The 19,120-nt window shown below is 42.2% G+C and overlaps 3 protein-coding genes across 5 annotated transcripts in view; 1 reads left to right on the top strand and 2 right to left on the bottom strand.

The window, feature by feature from the left end:
- Positions 1–826: 826 nt before the first annotated feature.
- LOC138613379 (protein mono-ADP-ribosyltransferase PARP12-like) lies at positions 827–10,497 on the bottom strand. The gene is made up of 12 exons (XM_069687042.1): positions 10,488–10,497; positions 9,863–10,139; positions 7,898–8,033; positions 7,532–7,802; positions 7,311–7,445; positions 3,508–3,700; positions 3,211–3,385; positions 2,819–3,054; positions 2,629–2,719; positions 2,421–2,548; positions 1,963–2,114; positions 827–1,745 (listed from the first exon to the last, which is right to left on the bottom strand). Exons 1-12 carry the CDS (start codon positions 10,495–10,497, stop codon positions 1,432–1,434), a joined length of 2,118 nt encoding a protein of 705 aa, XP_069543143.1. The 3' UTR covers positions 827–1,431.
- A 444-nt stretch (positions 10,498–10,941) lies between these two features.
- Positions 10,942–15,731, top strand: cfap263 (cilia and flagella associated protein 263). Its single transcript, XM_069687215.1, has 9 exons — positions 10,942–11,012; positions 12,610–12,736; positions 12,896–13,057; positions 13,136–13,285; positions 14,416–14,565; positions 14,643–14,741; positions 14,877–14,984; positions 15,148–15,303; positions 15,502–15,731. The coding sequence occupies exons 1-9, from the start codon at positions 10,942–10,944 to the stop codon at positions 15,640–15,642; spliced, it is 1,164 nt and encodes a 387-aa protein (XP_069543316.1). The 3' UTR covers positions 15,643–15,731.
- A 1,574-nt stretch (positions 15,732–17,305) lies between these two features.
- Positions 17,306–19,120, bottom strand: part of srgap1a (SLIT-ROBO Rho GTPase activating protein 1a) — a 91,928-nt gene continuing 90,113 nt past the window's right edge. For 2 of the 3 annotated variants that reach the window (XM_069685788.1, XM_069685789.1), the window contains exon 22: positions 17,306–18,974. In XM_069685788.1, the coding sequence (XP_069541889.1) occupies positions 18,567–18,974 (408 nt within the window). In that variant the 3' untranslated portion in view covers positions 17,306–18,566. The remainder of the gene's footprint in view (positions 18,975–19,120) is intronic. The other variant, XM_069685790.1, reaches the window with a different exon arrangement.

Below are 19,120 nucleotides of genomic sequence, written 5' to 3'. Positions count from 1 at the left end.
TACATTACAATTCATCTGAAATGCAAGTTACCCAATAGAATCTGTCAAGTTACCAGCCTGAGCCTGTCCCTTTAAGAAGGTGGCCTGATGGGTAATGTATGCTGTGATAGTTGATGTTCCTGAGGAGTTGCGACTCCGCTGTGGTATGTGGGAAATAAAAGCCCCGGTTTGAAAGATGTACTCCTTCTCCTCAACTGTGTTTGCCTGTGGAATTAGTCCAGACTGCTAGTTATTCAACGGGCCAAGCAGCAGTCCACAGTAGGGACCACGGAGCTGGGAAGGGTAACGACCCATATTGCATTTTAGGCAGTATTTGTGGCCGATGTGCTAATGCTAGTATTGGTTTCAGACAAACTTAGCATTTTCTTATGGGAACAAATTCATGCCCAACATCTCTCCCACCCTGTCCCTGTTGTGTCATGGTCATCCCGGTGTCAGAGCCGGAGCCGTTATTAATCTCCTGGCTTCTGGAAGGGTGAATCTGTGTCGTCAAATTCTCCCATCATTCCCTATTATACCCCCCTGCCCCCTGGCTGATGACCTCGACTTCCCTGCGGTCTGAAGCATTTGGTTGTTCGTCGTCCCACGGCTCCCAGTCCCAGCCCCCGGAGGGGGCCAAGACCGCCAGCTGCATGGCTAATTGCGCTAAATAGCAGCAGCTGCATTTACCAGTAGCAAAACTTTAGCCTAGCAATGTGTCCATCAGAAACGATTTCTCCATTAAATTTGAACTAAAATCACAGACTGAAGTTGGACTTGGTCAAATGCCTCTTGTGTACAGTTCATTATTTAAACATGATGATGAGAGTCCTCTTTGTTGGTCAGTTTTATTGTTTTGTTTTATTTGTTTTAAAAAGATTTTGAAGTTAAATCCATCTTTTTAATATTATATATAGTTTATTACCAACTACAGGCGAATTTCATTCCACAACTCTACACCAGACACTTTGTTGAGTCGGTATCCTTCATTTTGACACCAATCACAAATACACACATTGATAAAGGAAAGCATTCATTTCTGTTTTGTACACATCCTGCCATGAATATTTTTTGACACGTAATAAATTCTTCAGTAAACACTGTCATAACCCCAAGAAAAAAAACCTGTTACATTTCACATTTCCATTTCATCCAACTTTACTCTCTACTCTTAAATATTGTAGCATATTAAGCTTATAAAATCTAACACATTGCTATTGCTCAAACCACCCAACAAGAACATAAAGTATTTACTCCACCTCAATCAAGTAACATTAGTATTTCACAATGTAACATTATTATCAAAAGCCCTGCAGTCAAAATCCTTCTACAGCAAAGGGATACTTCTTCAACCGATGTAAATCTCCACAAACCGTTAACAAAGCCACTCGCTGCTCCCAGTCAGTCCCACTAAAGATCATCTTATACTAGAGTGATTGACAAGGAACAGCTTTATGAGTAGTTGATCAGAAACTCTGGATATATCTGTTGTTTTTCAAAGACAACATAGATGCTCGGGTCGCTCTCACAGTCAACACAACTGTCATAAAGGATTTTGCTGTCTTCTTTGGGCGGGGGTCGGGCATAGCTGCTGCATCCACTGGTGTACTCCCCCACCAGGACCAGAGCAACAAACATGGTCTTCTTCTGTTGTTTCTGGACCGTTTGATATATGTCCGTGTCAGAGTCAAAGTCGTCTGAGTCACATTCGTCTGAGGAGGAGATGTATCTGTCCGAGTAGGATGCATCTCTGGCAAAGTAGCTCCCTAGAAATAGAACAGGAGCGTATTTGTTCAAACATCTGACACAGTTCAAAGAAAAGGTTCTTCTCTACTAACATGATATACTTTGCTGCTTTTTAGATGCTTTAAAAGCCCGATCAACGTCCTAGAGTTTACTGCTCCCTTACCAACATGCAATTGTAAGTTTCACGTACTTAATATTACATACCAGTATGGAATTGCTGAAGTTTTTACACTGTACCTTTGCCGTAGAGAGTGCCATTAATGCCACACATCCTCCAGTCAAAGTTTTGTTCACAGATGGCCTCAATCAGAGACTCGTCTGTACCATGGAACAAGTACTGCTGATTCACAGGTTCCCCTCCGTTCCTCTCCTTCATCTGCTCTTTTTGCCTGAACACACAGTATAGAAAACATGAATGTGATGACGTGCAACTAATAAAAGCAATAATTAATAATGAAGTATTTCTTAGTTGATCAATTGCAATGAACTTTGGTCTCCCACATCTCTGAGAAAATATCTGTCTCTTTAGCTACTAAATGCTCTACAGTGTTCTCTAGCTGTCTGATCTTTTCACTGAAAACAGCCACCTGTTGTAGCCAGTTAGAGCTGTGAGAGTGAACAAAACAATCAGGGCAAGAAAGCTACTAAATAAGCTCACTATGACATAACAACATTAAACCAGGTGTATGATTTACCATTGAAAGACTCTCCACAGAGAAGGGTTCTGGATCCTCTGGATGTTGTGAATTTTACTCTCGGGCATGGTGCGCTTAAACAACAATTCAATCATGTTGTACTCTGCACATTTGGAGAGAAGTACAAGCTGAAAGATAAGACGTACAGGTCAATAATCAAGGGTATTGCCATATATTCAATAGCACAAACAATATGCTATAAAGCTACCTTATATCCAAAATTTGGTAGTGCATTCTTGTCCCAGAGGGGTGGGAAGCTCTCAGCTGGGGAGGAGCTGGAGCTCTGTGATGATGACTCACTACAAAGGAGACAAACATAATGACAGTCTCTCTATAGAAGCACTGTTAGGATTGCGGGGATAATGCAAATCACCATCTTTAACTGGAAACAAAGGTACCTCTTCAGCTTCAGCTCCACATCCTGAGCAGACACAAAGCGAGGCCTCCGTCTGACCTCTCTCTTGGTTTTGTATTCTACATTCTGCTGATACATCTGCTCGGTTCCTGGTTCACCTTTGAAAGTGAGAATATACTGCTGTCTGCCAGCATCAAAAGGAATCTCTGTGTCTTTGTCTTCAAGGTACAAATTCTCCAGAGTTTGAGAGGTGACAGAGGCTGATGTGTCAGCATCGCCCTAATGAGAAAAACAACAGATGTCAAGGCATCAAATTTCTTTTGATTAGGAAATAGTGTAATAGTAAAGAATAGAGAATGCAGCAAATTGAAATCTACTTGGTACTCTAAAGGTTGCAAAGAGGTAAGCTGCATTATTTATTCACATTTGACTGACCTGTCCAAACTCCAGCCATTCACCATATTCATTCTTCCAGTACCAAAGCCACTGTGTTGTAAGAATGAAGTGAGGAGGCTTAAAGACAGAGGGGGCAGTGGACAGGCGACGAACTGGAGACCCTCCACACGTCATTGTCATGAAGTCAACTGACTGCTCTTTGGAGGATGCAGAGCTGAAAGCAAGCAGAGAGAGTAAATCAACAATTTCCCTAAACGGGAATATACAAAGACACTTAAACTCCATTTGTTGTTCTCGACTGTTTACATCTATGTGCTCTGTTTTTTCATTACCCACCCTAAAATAGACAGAAGACTTAAAAGGTGTCTTAAGGTGTGTGTCGGTTGATCCATGCAGCTTGTGTCTCGTCTCGGATCACAGTAGGCCTTCTCAATGTCTTCCATGTTAGGCAGGTCCTTCCATGTCACAGCATCGCTGTCTAAAACCTGCCATCTGTATGGTAGCTGCCAATGGATACGAGCACACTTGTCTGGGGGGGAGTATATAGAGGTACTCATTAGACAGTGGTAGATGTAGACATTATCTTATCTTCACCCATGTATTTAAAATGTAATCTCAGGGCTTAGACAAGCCAAACCAACATCAAAGAACTATTTGCTACTGAGGCTAAGTTTTCAGTCCTGTGGTGTTGAGTGGTGTGGCGATAATGGGGGAAAGAGCATGGAAGCCTGTAGCGTCTAAGCAGAGGGAGGAGATTATACTAAAGATCAGCCCCATCCTTCAGAATGCTGCTGGATCTGCATACGTACCCTTGAAGATGGAGCCACATCCCATATCTGCTACCTATGGAGAAACACATTTCCTTTAACCAGCCAACCACAACTCCCACTGCTGATGTTACGCAGGGGTCAAGCACACCTCCTCCAGCACCAGTTCCAGGTCTGTTCCAGCCTTTGCTGGTGATACCACCTTCAAAGCTTGATCCAGTGATTTCAATCCATTAAGTGCTCCACACTTTGGTGGTACGTTGGAGAGGTAAGTGAAGTCGGTGAAGTAAACAAAGTAATCCTCAGAGAGCAGGTGCCAGAATCGGTGCTGCTCACTGTCCTGGTTAAAGTGGAAGGGATGTTAAATGCTAAGCCTCTACACTATCTGTCATCAGACGTAGCTGATCCAGACCCAATCACATCTAGTCTCCTTCTCATGGACAGACATGATTCCTCCCTTCCTCAAGCTCTCTATGACTCCAGCAACCTTCTGACCACAAGACGGTGGAGACATCGCCAAGTGTTAGCAGAAGTGGTCCACCTTAATCCGCCACTACTTGCCTACTCTGCAAGAGAGACAGAAATAGAGAATGGACAAGAAGGGGTTTGCTGTTAATCAGGTGGTACTCATAGTGAATCACCAACTTCCACGAGCACTTTGGCCAGTGGAGAAAGTGACTGACACCTATCCAGGAGTGGATGGACGCATTCGGACAGTATCAGTACAAGTAAAGGATCGGAGTTATGTGTGACTAGTTGCCAGGTTAGTCCCATTTCCTAAGCCTAAAGACGAGCAAGATGGAGATTAAGAGTCTCTCTTGACATGTTTAAATGTCTAGTTTTGACATTTGGGGGCGGCTGTGTGAGAAAGTCTGCACAGTCAGCTCTGGTATCATAAAAGGCTCCGCCTACATGCACAGAGCATCCCAGAAGTAAATAAACCCCAGAACTGTGAATCCTTTCCTGTCGTGATTCTCGAACAGGAATCCCTTTCATATCTGCCGACCCCAAACAACACGTACTGCCCAAAGGCTCAGCCTTTATTTCAATACCCCTTGCTTCTTCTGTGCCTGCTGCTCGACACAGCAACTTGTGGACACTATGTACTCTTGCTATTTCGGTTGGTATCTGATGGGAGTGCTGGAAGGTAATTGTGACATGTCCAAGTTCTTTCCAACTATAACAGAACACAAGCCACCAACTTATGCCTCGCTTCCCTCTCTTCCGTTTCTCTTTTTGTACATTCTAATGCTTTGCTGAACAGCCAATCAGTGTGAGTTCCCTTAACGACCGGCTCCGCTGCAGATTCAGAAGGCAAAATTATCAACCATGCTGGACTTACCACAGACACTTGAGCCTTTTGTATTTCAGCATCTCTTATTGGCCCAATTCTGTAATAAGCAGAGTCTCTTCCTGCCGTTTTGACAGTGAAAAGCTGTGATGAGACAATAATACAGATTTTAAAACACCTGTCCCAGTCACACACAAAATGTGAGGCTTTAGGTAATCAAGGTTTTTCTCCACCCTCGGGACTACAACATAGAGATATCTACACAATAGCTGTGAGAGAACAACTGTCCCAGCTGTGAAGCAGTTCCAACTTTCTAGGCAGCCTGAAACACTTCGTCTGTGGATGGTTCAGCAGGAGGTGAAGGTGCCCCAGTTAGCCCACCTGTATCCTCTTTGTTTCAGCTAAACACAAAGTAATGGATTGACAAGGCTTTGATAGCTGACAGCCTGAGTCTGAGCTGACTTACTCAGAATTAGCACTTCAGAAATGCTATGAGCATCTCAAGGAATTGCGCTTTCAACTCATCTATTTTGCCCACCCACAAGTGCTCATTGTCTGGATATGCCAGTCTTGCTAACACCACTGTACAAGGCCCAACTGGCTTCACGCAGATATCACCTATTTAGCCTTCTTGCTCTTAATCACTGCTGTATCCCCTGCCACAAAACTTCTCAGGATCATGGAGCACCTCTTGCAATCAACCCTTTTTACTATGTGAGTGAGAAGAGCTCGGCCTACAGACAGCCTCTGTACAGGAAAATGATATTGGTATCCCTGATATGTTTCACTCTTGCTCTATTTCCAACCATCTACCACTTTAAATGTTGCTAAAGAAGCTGTGCAGCTCTATGCATCACTAAATAACGGCTGGCCAAGGATCCTAGAAAGGCAGAGGCAGAGAAACAAACTTGTACAGATCGGATATGTGGAAAAGACTCCCTCTCAAGAAGCCTTTAGAGTCATGGTACATACCGCTTCATACGGTGCAGATTTTTGAAAAGGATAGGATTGTTTCCAACTGCTTTTCCCTTTGGAACTATAGAGCGTAGTTTTTGTTGCAAGGCACAAGGCCAACTGACTCTGCAAACAATTGAGCAGATTATATGACCGTATATGTAATATGACTGTTTCTAGAAGGGATTGGGCACCTTCATAGACAGAACAGAGAATCAGACTTCCTCTATAGTCTATACAGCTCTACAGCTGTCTCAGTAGCCATGTCTTCCAAGATGTGCCTGACATCACTGATCTGAGCAAATCAGCCTTTATTGAAACCACCTTCAACACCTTTGCTTGGTTCTAAATGCCATACTATCCTAGCAGTACGCACTGATGTGGCCAAAGTGTAGTATGAAGTATGCAAACAAAAGCTAAATGTGCAGTATGCCAAAAAATACCCGGATGTCGTACTGATTCGGAGAAAATCTCCAGTATGCATCGGACCAGTCTACCTCGCCTGCTGTATCCCACAATGCAAAGCGCTGGAACGTCACAGTGGCAGTTGAAATGAAGGACAGCAGCAGCATTCCAGCAGAAGGGGGCGCTGTAGCTAAAGAGTGCTAAGTAAGAGAACACATATCCCAATACACAGTCTACCTAATAGCTATTGTACACTAACTGTCACTAATACACTTTTTTGGGTTCTGATTACGTAGCTGACTGCCTTTGGTGCTCAAATTAAAGAGACTTTGAGACAATGAAGTGGATTTGAAGGTTTGTTTTCCATCCAAAGCATGGTTCTGTTTCAGGAACGCATGGCTTGATGGTGAGCAGAGTGATCTGCAGCTCTGAGTGAGAGCCTTATATGTCTGTTGGCAATTTCCATCAAGCAAGGGAATACTTGGATTCACTTGTAGTGAAATATCTTGTCCACCAGATGTCACCATTTAGGTTGCAGGAGAGAATTCACAGTCACATATGTTTTGGATTTACATTAAACTTTCCTTTTGTTTCCTTATGTTTAATTTTAAACACCCATGAAATAACTATATAAATACAAATCCTTCAAACATCAAAGATTTTATGAGCAGAATAATTTCTATAGTAAACCAACCTATACCAGTTTACTATGCAGGGGTTACCTTTGTATCTGCACTCCCCGCAGATGAAGAAGAGGCAGATTTCATTCTTGTCAGCATCGCTCATGGGGTTAGAAAGACAAGCAGCGGAGGATCCAGGGTTGTTTTGGGAAGGCTGCTGAGTGGGGCTTTTCACCTCTGCAGGAGACACACATGTATTTATAAAATCTATCCGACTAATCTGATGAAATCAAAATGTTTACGTAAAAGTCCTCATTCTTTACCAGCAGCAGCTGCAGCAGCAGCTTGTCTCTCCAGTTGGCCCATGATGATGAACTTCTTTCTGTAGATCTCATTGAGGTTTTCAACATTCTCCTTACTGAATCTTTGGAAAACCTTCATCCCACACTCACTGAAATTATGGGTTCTCTTACACGAGGAGCCAAACTTACAGTTGTCTTGGAAGTAGGGCTGGCAGACGTGGAGTTTGTAGCAGGAGGTTGTTTTCTTGCAAGAACCGTGCAAACCGTTGCCCTTGTTGTAATATGAACAGATCTGGAGGCCACATCGTGACAAGAAAAATAAATGACAGTTCATTTAAAAGTAAGAACATTTTCTACACCATAGCATACGCTATAAGTAAAAGTTACCTCTGGAAGCAGGTATGGATCATTCTGCAGTAACAGCTGGAACAGCTGTTTCTCCGTCAAATCCTGAAGACCATTTCTCTTCAACAGCTCGGTATTGTACGGAGAGGCCAGACTATGGTTTTTCTTACACTTATGTCTAAAAAAAAAGACAAAATGAGAAAAAATATAATCTCAGTAAATGGTTTGAGTTTGTCTGCATAAACAAATGAAAATTATTCTAAGTGTCATTTTAGTTTCGGTAAACATGCGGCCCTCTAGAAGTTAAACAATGTAACAGTACTATAACACTACTGGTGATGCTGGTGGCTCAAAGTTGGCTGGAGTGTACATACACACATTTGCAGTGAGCTCACATTTATAGTTTTTATGGAGCTATGGATTGAAGTGAAAAACGCAAAAACATAAAAAAGCATTTCTCATTTAAGGTCTTTATCGTTTTTGATTACCGTTAGGTTGCTTAGGTTCTTGTTTGGTTTCTGTCCCCTACACATCTTTGTGTTTTTGTAAACCCAATCAGGACCTTTAGAAAGTGTGAGTACCCCATCCGTCCCGATCCGTTCTGCGCAGAATTGAACCTGTTTTACGACACTGCCTGATCTGTTCCACGCATGCGTCACTCGACTCGAGAGAGTTGTGCTGGATTGTTGAATTTAAGCAAAACAGTTTATAATTTTTGGAAACAGTCAACTCAAGATTAAAATCATGATAAAGACTGTTGAAATAGAAAGAGTATAAACATATATTTCTGGACGTGATAGTTGATTCATGAACTATGTCGCAAGCCAAATATAAATAGAATATAGAAAGATGTGTATCTTTCAAAGGGTTTAAGTTATGGAACAGTTGTGACAAGGGATTGAGAATGTGTAATTCACTTTGTAAATCTGTACATTTTGGTGATAAATAAATATAAAGATGAGGTATAATCCTTACTATTTAAGGAAAGTATGTCATTCTTGTCTCATTTTGTCTGTTTTTGAATCTGTCTTTCGTTTTTCATATGAAACTTTTTTGTTTGTTTATTTCTAACTTAAACCAAGTAGTTCAACGGTTACCTCTATGCACGTTTTGTAAAAAGGGTAGGTTAAATAAGCTTTGGCTTCAGCGCACACCTTTGATCACTGATTTTGGTTTTTCATTTTATTTAATCCATTTTTGTATTTGTAATTTCTATCATTTTATGTGTTTTTTGGTGGGGAGAGATTGTTAAATACTGACTGAAATAAACTACTACTACTAGTCAACTAAAAAAATCTATTGTTCTACTGTGCCTTTCTTTAAGTAGCCTAACAAACTGTAATTATATTTGATTATACCTAATTTTCATTTAATTCTTACTTAATTTGTTTTATTTATTTTATTTTCAAATATCAATTAACACTTTAAGAATTATTTAATACAATGCATACGTGAATATTCGGATAAGATCTTTTTACTCTTTAAACCGACACGCATTGGTTACAGAGAGGCAGGGAGCGGTTTGACCGCAGGTATGCGTTGACGCCATGACGTCACCTTTTCTATTTTTTTTTTTGTAGGCCTACTGTCATTGCTGCTTTTAATTGTGGTTACACAGCGCTATTTCTGTTCATGTTATGGGAATGAATGACAAATTGCATAGTTGTGATTCGGGTTATAGGCAAGAAAGATGCATAATGAAACTGACGGAAATGTCAGTCTGTGCACACGCCCAATTAGTCCGCTAAACTGGAATGGTTTAATCTGAAAACAAAAGTGAGCACACCTGTTAAAAAAAGGTATGCAACCAATTTCTTTCCTGCTCTTATCGCAATCTTTCTCTGTGTTGATATACAGCTCACACTGATAAATCAGTGTTGGTGTTATTGGCTATGGAGGCCTATTATAGGCTACTTGATGTAATAATTAGGGCTTCTGCGAGTTTGATGATAAAATACCAGTTACAAACCCTCCAAATGTTTGACAACAGAGAGCGAGAATACTTACCCGTACGTGCATCCCCCGCAAACATAGTAGCTGCACAGGTGTAACCCGTCGCACTGTGGACACTCTCCAGGTTTCTTCTGACAGAGCCGCAGACTAGTTTTAGCCACTATCAGACTGTCCGGGCTGACTATCTGACTCCCTCTGACCCTCTGCCTGCCTTCTTTAATGGCTATTTTATCTTCGTCGAAGAGGAGGCTCCTCAGGACTGCTTCCTTTACTGTGTGACTCTGTGAGATCTGCTCTTTCAGGCTCCTGAAGTTCAGACAGCCCTGGTTGTCTTGGTGATAAAGTCTGAGATGTCTGAAGTCATCCTGACATTAGTCCAAACACGTAACCTTTTAACAGGGCTGGTCTAGCTGCTCTCAGTTACAGTGAAACAAAGAAATTAAACTGAAACTAAAAGGAAGAATGTTATACATAGTTTTAAGACATGCCCCTGACAGATTTGTCTGTGATTAACACGCCCTTTTATTTCTTAACCAACACAAACAACAAGGGCGGGTACTGGGAAGCCGAGAGATGTGAAACTGAAGAGTGAATTTCCTATTAGCCTGTTGTGTAGATATAATCATTTATTATTTCAATCGTTATTTTCTTTCATTATTAAAATATTAGAGCGTTTTACACATGCGCATTACGGCAACGCTAAGCCTAGCAGTTCCTAGTTAAGAAGTCATTCTTCAGACTTCGGTGTTTACAATATGAAAACGACATGGACGCAATGAAAGATGTTGTGTTTATTATTGTTAAAAACTAAACTAGTTAATTCAATCTTGAGCAGTTCGCGGTTATAACCGTTAACCATGTTACACTTGACAAATTAGTCAAAAGGTTAACGACAATACGTGAATAATAGAAGACTGTGACCGTCAACCAACATTTTCTTTTCCGGTTTTTTGAGTAATCTGACGTCTATTAACTTTTGAACATTTTCACTTCAGAGACGCTTCATGTGTATTTTCCCCGTCGGGAACTTATTTTTCCGATTATTCCCCCAGTACGTGAATGCAGTTTAAGCCCTAGCAACCGACGCAGGTGATCTGTGTACCCTTGCAACCACGGAGGCTGAGCGGTCCGTAATGGAGGAAAAAGGCAACGCAGTCACAAAAGAACAAAAAGAACTTCTCTACAACCGAGTCCAAGAACTAAAGTAACTAAAAAGACACACCAGAATAGCCGCATGTGTCAAAACAGCTTTAACTCTGAACTTTGCTAACGTGAAGATAACTTTTTCAGGCTCTACCGTTTTAGGGGAGCTCGCTAACTTTAGCTGCTAGTTCTGTCGTTGAGAAATATGGTTATAAATGTCACCTCTAAACAGTACTGAACAAAAACGAAAGCTTTCTAGTGTTATATTTAATAGGGTATTTTACATTTAAAACTATTCTTTGCTAAATATAGCCACCTCAGCTGTTCTTCTATTTTCCTAGAGAGATTATTAGAGGCGAATTAATAATTGAAACTAGACAGGTGTTTAGGTTGTGAACACTTTCAACTCTCTTTCTTAACATTTATGATTAACTTTCAGCTTTAGCAACCTGAAGAAGACTTTCTTTAAACTTACCATGAGATTTGGTTAGAATCATTACTGAACCAGGTGTATACCAGGTATACTAACAAATATGTAAATATTCTTACAGTGTTTATGCATCCACTATGGTAAAAGGGACTCTTAAGCTTGGCTCGGGATCCTTTCATGGACACATACATGAATACAGGACAACAAAGACACCACAACTATGTTATCTAAGTTAAAATAGTTTAATTCACTTACAGGTTTGACTTCTCTCAGGTTACTATACTCAGTGGCTCCTACTTTGTTAAATGCTTCAACACAATTCTGCAGCATTTAATCAACAGATAGAAACAAAAACCTAATTATATATACATAGATAGACAGACAGATGGATAGATAGATACTGTGAATGACGTCAAGTCACCAAACATACCAATTGTATGGTGTGAGTTGTCCTGCCGCAGCAGATGCATAGTGAAACTGTAGGACATGTCAGTCTGTGCACACGCCCAATTGGTCCGCTGTAAACTGGAATGGTTTAATCTGAAAACAAAGGTGAACATACCTGTGTGGGTGTGCAGGGATTTAAAGTTTAAAAGGTATGCAACCCATTTCCTTCCTGCTCTCATCATAATCTTTGTCTGTACAGTCTGTTGATACAGCCTACAGCTGATACAACATAGACCATGTAGGCCTACTGCGAGTTTGATGATAAAATACCAGTTACAAACCCTCCAAATGTTTGACAACAGAGAGCTAAGCTACTTACCCGTACGTGCATCCTCCGCAAACATAGAACCTGCACAGGTGTAACCCGTCGCACTGTGGACACTCTCCAGGTTTCTTCTGACAGAGCCGCAGACTAGTTTTAGCCACTATCAGACTGTCCGGGCTGACTATCTGACTCCCTCTGACCCTCTGCCTGCCTTCTTTAATGGCTATTTTATCTTCGTCGAAGAGGAGGCTCCTCAGGACTGCTTCCGTTACAGTGTGACTCCGTGAGATCTGCTCTTTCAGGCTCCTATAGTTCAGACAGCCCTGGTTGTCGAAACCAAGTCTTTGTGAAGGGCACAGACAGACAGACAGACAGACAGACAGTATTGATCCCCAACTGGGAAATTGTGGAAAAACTGTGCACCCAGCCCGTATTTATCTTCACACTTTTATCATTTTGAACATGTATGTTTCTCCAGATGACTTTAAAGTTGTTCATCTTCCACTTTCACCCCAGGCGTTCCAATGCAGCCCTCCTGGCAGAGATAGACCTGTTTGAATGGTTTATCGGCCGCATTGATCCTCAGCACCTGGTGTCCCAGGCAGGTGCAGGGGCACCAGGAGCATCCCAGCTGGAGGGTGGAGTAAGTGCTACCCGAGGACAAGACTTCTTACTGCTATAGATACAGAACTCAACAGCTATTGTGATTATATGTTTCACCTGGCACTGTACTCCTGATAGCCTCACATCATTTTATATATATGTGTGTGTGTGTGTGTGTGTGTGTGTGTGCACTTGTCAGGGTCGTGGACGGAGGCGAAAGTCCCGGTCCCACACATCAGAGCGCCTCCAACAGCTGACCTTGAAGCAAAAGCTTTATATGGCACAGAGAGAAGTAATGGAGACTCAACAAGACCACGAGAAACTCACACAGAGATATGAGAGGACTCAGGATCACTACAAGGTAACCACACACTCTTGCACACATAAAAAGCAAACAAACAAAAAACACCCACACTTACAGAACGGTTTTTCTTTCCAGGCCTCTTTGCAGGAGGCAGAAATGCGTCTGTCAGAAGTCAGGAAGGCTCAGAGGGAGTTTGAACACAGGCTGCTCAAACCTCTGAAGGACAACAGGTGGGGCGTAAAGGAGCCTGAGAAGGTGCTCCAGTACATCGAAGACAAGTCAAAGGTAAAAATAAGTTCCTTTAATTTACTGTAGATAATGAAACATAACTGGAGTACTTATTTTAACTTAACTACCAAAACATGTCATTATGTTTGCAGCTGTTCAAAGTCATTTAAAGCTGTGAGGAACTTGTGTTGATTATGGCGCCCCCTGTTGACAAAGCTGTACATCTCCTCTGCTGATCTTGTCCCGTACATGTACATGTTGTGTTTTCTGATGAATAATCTCCTCCTGTTTTCTTAAGACAGTCAAACGTCTCACTCACTGTCAATCTTTATGTGGAAAATGTAAACAAAGGCTGTTTCTGCAGCGTGCAGTTAATCTCCTTGTCTCACACCGACCTGCGGAGTCTGCAGCGTATGACCAGTCACACACAGGGACAAGTCTGCCGTCAGCTGATCGGCATGTTTTACAAAGCCAGATAAACGATGATTTTAGAAAGATATGAAGAAGTTAATCCAGACTGAAATCGACTCCGCTGCAGCTGCTGAATGCAGGAAGGACCTCAGACTGTGTGTAGAGCATGATATATTGATTATAATAACACGTGTATTACAATAAATCACACAGTTGTATCTATGAGGCGTTAATGACAGATTTAGACTCCTCTCAGCCCAGCCGTATCAAACGGACTGATGGAGCAAATAAAAATAATTATAAAACCACAATTTAAAGCTTTCATATCTTCGAAATATGACACATACAAGGCTTCAGTGCTGTGATCAGTCTCTGTTGTATGTATATCAGTAAAGCATGATCAATAGGTGACGCCGACCATGATGATAAAGCGGAAGTGTTACTCCGCTCTCTCTCCCTCCTCCCTCTCACGATCTACTCACAGAGCTCCTAAATCAAGAGACCTGATTGGTCATTGGGTGGTGATTAGTTCAGGTTGATCTCTTATCTCCAGCATAACCTGCTCCGGAGCAGGTTAGGTGTTCAGCATAAGTTAGCATGCCTTCATTCTTTTGCGTCCTTGATATCCACACTCTTTTTTTATTCGCAGGAAGAGTCCAGTTGGAGCAAAAAACACAATCTATTTTTATTCTGTGTGAGTTTTTGTTTTAATTTTGTACATTTGTTGATGAATGTTCTTTTCCTATCCATACATGTCCATCATGTTCCTTGAACAGGTTACCCAGTTTGAGAAGCTTCATCTGAAGAACCAGGCCCTGAAGGTCCAGGAGAAGAAGCTCCAGCAGCAGCTTCAGCAGAAAATAGAAGCAGGGAAAGCTGTTGAGTATAAGGTAGAACATTCATTTTTAAAGGTTTATCCAGAAGAGGTTAAGAAAATTACAAGAAGACATTTTATCATGATCTGCTTTTATTTTAAACTAGTCAGTGCTGTGTGCTGTTTTAGGAAGTTTTCCAAGAGTTTGATGAGCAAAGGTTCAACAAAAATGTGGTTGAACGTCAGGTCAACAATTTGACAGTCCAGCAAGTCCTCACTTCACAAAAGGTAACTCATTAGAAATATGTGTGAGACAAACAAAATACTCAGCGTCATTTATTATAGATGTATGAAAGAGTTGTCAGTGTAGCTAGTCACCTTGATTTTAGCTCCAGAGTGTAAAATGTGGGTGTGTGTCGACAGGAGAAGCTGCAAAGTGTGACACAGGAGTCCACGGAGCTGAGCAATGACATCACAAACAGGAAGCAGATACTGGCGAACATTGAGGAGAAGATACAGCATGCTCAGGAGGTTTGTCAGAAGCTGAAACTGAACTGAAATTCAAACACTGTTGGTCCATTGGTCTCTTAAAAGAAGCAGAGTAAAATGCTTTGACCGAACTTATCTCCAGGTCATTAACCTAATTCTCCTTGTATTCCCCATCCCCTTTTTCCTTAATGTTCTCCCTCATCAGGAGCTTTCAAAGGCAGAGACTTTAAACCAGCACCTGAACCGCCAGATAACAGACTATCATGCTCCTGGAATCATCGAGTACGTTCACGTCAAGGACAAACACAAGAAGCTGCAGCAGAGCATTCACACTTGGGAGAGGAGGGTTGGGATTTCTGAGGTAAACTTTATATTTTGTCTTCTTTCTCTAAATGCAGTCAGCTCTCTTCCAGGATTCTCTGCCACCAAAACAGGACAAGAGTTTGAAGCATGTTTTGGTCCTTTTTATGACACCACACCAAGCCACCGTGCAGCTGCAGGAAAACTGTTGTGTGACAGCATCCAAAACAATGAGCTCTCTCTTTTCTGTCCCTCCCAGATGGCCCTGAAGGCCCACAGTAAAGCCTGGAACACACAGAGAGCCACTCTTACGCCTGCAAACAGTGCTGACGCTGGAGCCAGATCTGGGCAGCACAGAATCCCAGTGAAGCTGCCACACATACCTGAACACAGCACATAGAGGCACACAGAGAGCCCACGCGATGCCAACTGACTGTTTACTCTACACAATGAGTAGTGTAATTTAGAGGTGCTTCTCATGTAGTTAAATACAACCATTTTATGATACTGTAAGATTTTCAGATTAAACAGATGCTATTCATCATGAGTAGTTCTACTGTAATCTATGTGTGACGAGACTGTGAAAGGGGCCATTCTGCATCATTTAAGTACATTTAGTGGATAACTTTTCTCCACTCTTTGAATTTGGTGCTTTTTCTTCTAGTAAGTTGTAATCTCAAAGATCTCAGTTTCGTTCTCTTTGGCGGCATCTATGACGATAAGCTGTAACTGCGGGAGCACACTTCCCAGATATCCAGACAGTGCTGCATGTGTGACGTCCACGGTCGGCTCCGGTTGTAACTCTTGATTTTCCTGGCTGACGGTCGCTTTCCTTTTCAGACTGTTTGCTTCATCTGAGCGTCGAGTTTGTTTTGTTTTTCTTTGGATTTTCACTTCTTGTTGAAGTTGTATCTGTAGTCATCCATCTTTTCTTTGTTTGTTCAGCCATAGTAGATTACTGTTTACTCGCAACACTTGCAGAGAGCGGAAAAGCAGCTGCGAGAGTCGCAGCAGACACCCAGCATCAGTGGGCCATAGGCTCAATCACCATTGTGTTGGCGATAGGTAGAGACTTAACAGACATTTACTTACATGAAAATCTTCGAGATTATTACTTTAACATTGTGGTATTTTTCCTATTAAAAAAATCCACCTCAGACTCTACAAACTATTTCCTTTATTAGAAAGAAATCCTTGGAGGTATAAACCCTCAAAGAACTCTAAATGTTAGGATGTTACATGCCTTATATACAGGTATATACAGAAAAGTGCAATGTCACAATGGGTAAGCTGTTTATTATTAATTCTGTCATATAAGTGAAATCATTACTTATTCATGTTCTTCTTCCTGCACTGCAATATCTCAAAAAACAGCTTCTGACATGGAGATGAAACAAGTTCCTCTAAAACATTTTCAAAGGCACTTTCACAAGTACATACCACAGATGTACATTACACCACAGAGTAGCTTAAAGCCTACAGACGGCATAACTGAGTCCTACTGTTGATGATGTGAACATAGTGACAATTACACACTTCATACTGTAGGTGGGACACCTGTATCTCTGCATATTTATTCTACATCTCTGAAACAAAACCAACAGAACAGAAATGATTACAAAAATAAAGAAAAGTTAGTGAGAAACCAATCATCTCTCTGATTATGATACACACAGTCAAAGATAGTGTAAACCTGCTGTTAGAGAGCATCGCTTAATCATAGCACACCACGTGTTTTCTGTGTATTGTGATGCTAACCAAACATTCACAAGACATGCACCCACTTCAGTTAGTTCTACAGTACAGGGGTTAATTTAAAGGAGACACACAGGAGGTGCAGTCACACAGCAAACACGGTATGGGGCTGCTTCATCTGAAATTATAACATGCCCTCGACACGTATGAGCTGACCCACACAGGCTGTTCATCACGGATTGCGTGAGCCTTCCAGATCGGCCACATGTCCGCAGACAAAGCCTTAACATCTATCATCACATTATTCCCACCTGCACATAAAAACAGCCTAGCAGGACACGAAGCAAGCAGCCGTTTTCAGAGACAAAGAGAAGCACAGGAAGCAGGAGGAACGGAGCCTTTTACACTAACAGTCATCAGGTCCATGGCTACCTGCAGCACTCCCACAGAGTGCTGCCACAAGTCTGTACACATCAGTCAATATGGAGAATAAATGGAGGGTCAACATCCATGCTCTAACTTGCACAGTCATGTCTTTGGGTAGATAAAGCTAAGAGAGGCTTAAAAGAAGCTGTGGCACGTCTTCCACACCGTACAATAGCATATGTGTCAGTCGGAGATGATTTGTCTTCAAACTCTTCCACACTGTTCCCCTTAGGATCTACAGATGCAAAGGCAGAACGTATTAGTCATATGTCACCCATAAATCATGACGCAAGAATGCATGGAAAGGTTCAAAGTTCATAGCGAAGTAGTGGTTTTATCCAATCGTCATCTCTCAGTCCAGGCAATATGGAAATATGTTCAAACTGATTTGAGTGAATCCAGCACAGAGGTGATCTTTGTACATTTCTGAGACACAACACACGGGAGGCTTTGCCCAAAAAGATGCGAGTTTACAAGCTAGTGAAAAAAAGCATCCTGCTATCAGTACTTTCATCTATTAACACAGTACCGTTAGTTGTTTTGGGCTCTTCAGGCCCGTAATCAGTCCAACCTTCAAACCTTTTCTGTCCCGGTAATCACAGCACCTTTATAATAGAATTCTACATTTGAAATCAGTTACATCCCAAAGTCATTAAGGCCTTTAAACCAGTCCACAACACCTTCATGGGCCCTCCTACGTAAGGGCCAAAAAAACACTAAAAATCTGTGTGAGGAAGCCGCTCTGGTCGCTGCAGCTTCATCGAGCTCTGCTGCAGCTTCAGTGGTAAACAGAGGAGCTGCATGCAGCCCGGTTTGTTCATGAACGTCTGTAAACTAAACTAACTCGTGTACATTTTCTAAAACCTGTAAGGAAGCCTTTGTGATTTGTTGTTTAGATTAAAAAAAAAAAATTAGTTAGATAATATTAACCTAAGCATATTAACACATAACTGTGCAGAAGATCTGACTGACTCATCTGTCCACACTATAACTCCTACATCGGTCTCTCCCGTCAGAGTCCTCTTTCAGATCTCATTTTCAGCTTTTAAACTCCTCAAGGAAACATCTTGTCCTGTCCGGCTCCATGTACTTTACACGCTCTGAGATATTATTTGTCGTATATCCGTGGAGTGCAGCCACGGGGAGCACTCTGGAAGTAGTTTGAGAGTTTTTGTTTGACATCTCTGGTTCCTGTCCCAGAGGTCACATGGTGCAGGACTTGTCCAGAGGGTCCTGAGGGGATGTAGCGTGAGGCTGTGAGGCCTGGCTCAACTTGGGCAGGACCATGGGCTTGGGCCTCAAGGCGGGGGGTTTGAGCTGCACCCCCATGCGGGGCGCTACCGCAGGCTTGAAGGTGCTCATGGTGTCGCTGGAGGAGCTGGTGCTGCGGCGGATAGGCGGCTCGGTGTTGGCAGTGGACCTCAGCATGACGCCGTGGATTGGGCTGAGGGACTCGCTGGAGCTGGCAGGTGTCGGACCCCCGCCGCTGCTGCCAGAGGTCTGCCGCTGCTCCAGGGTGTCCAGCACCACGTCGGGGGCGTGCTTGGCTGAGCTCTGCCGCTCCAGTTCACGCAGCTCATTCAGAGCCGTGTTCATGGTCTCTTCTATGTCCTGCAGGAGACAGACAGAGTGTGTATGAGAGAGGAGGAGAGGTAGGAGAGGAGGATAATAACTTTGATGGAGATGAGTAAGAGACAGGAAGGCTGAGGTTTAAAATGAGAGAAAACTAAAAGAGAAGATTCGATGGAGAAACGAAA

Source organism: Semicossyphus pulcher, unplaced genomic scaffold (genome assembly GCF_022749685.1).
Source record: "Semicossyphus pulcher isolate SPU_LCO1_2020_fin unplaced genomic scaffold, fSemPul1.0.p SCAF_8, whole genome shotgun sequence".
NCBI classification, from domain to species: Eukaryota; Metazoa; Chordata; class Actinopteri; order Labriformes; family Labridae; genus Semicossyphus; species Semicossyphus pulcher.
This window is presented reverse-complemented; position numbering and strand designations above follow the sequence as displayed.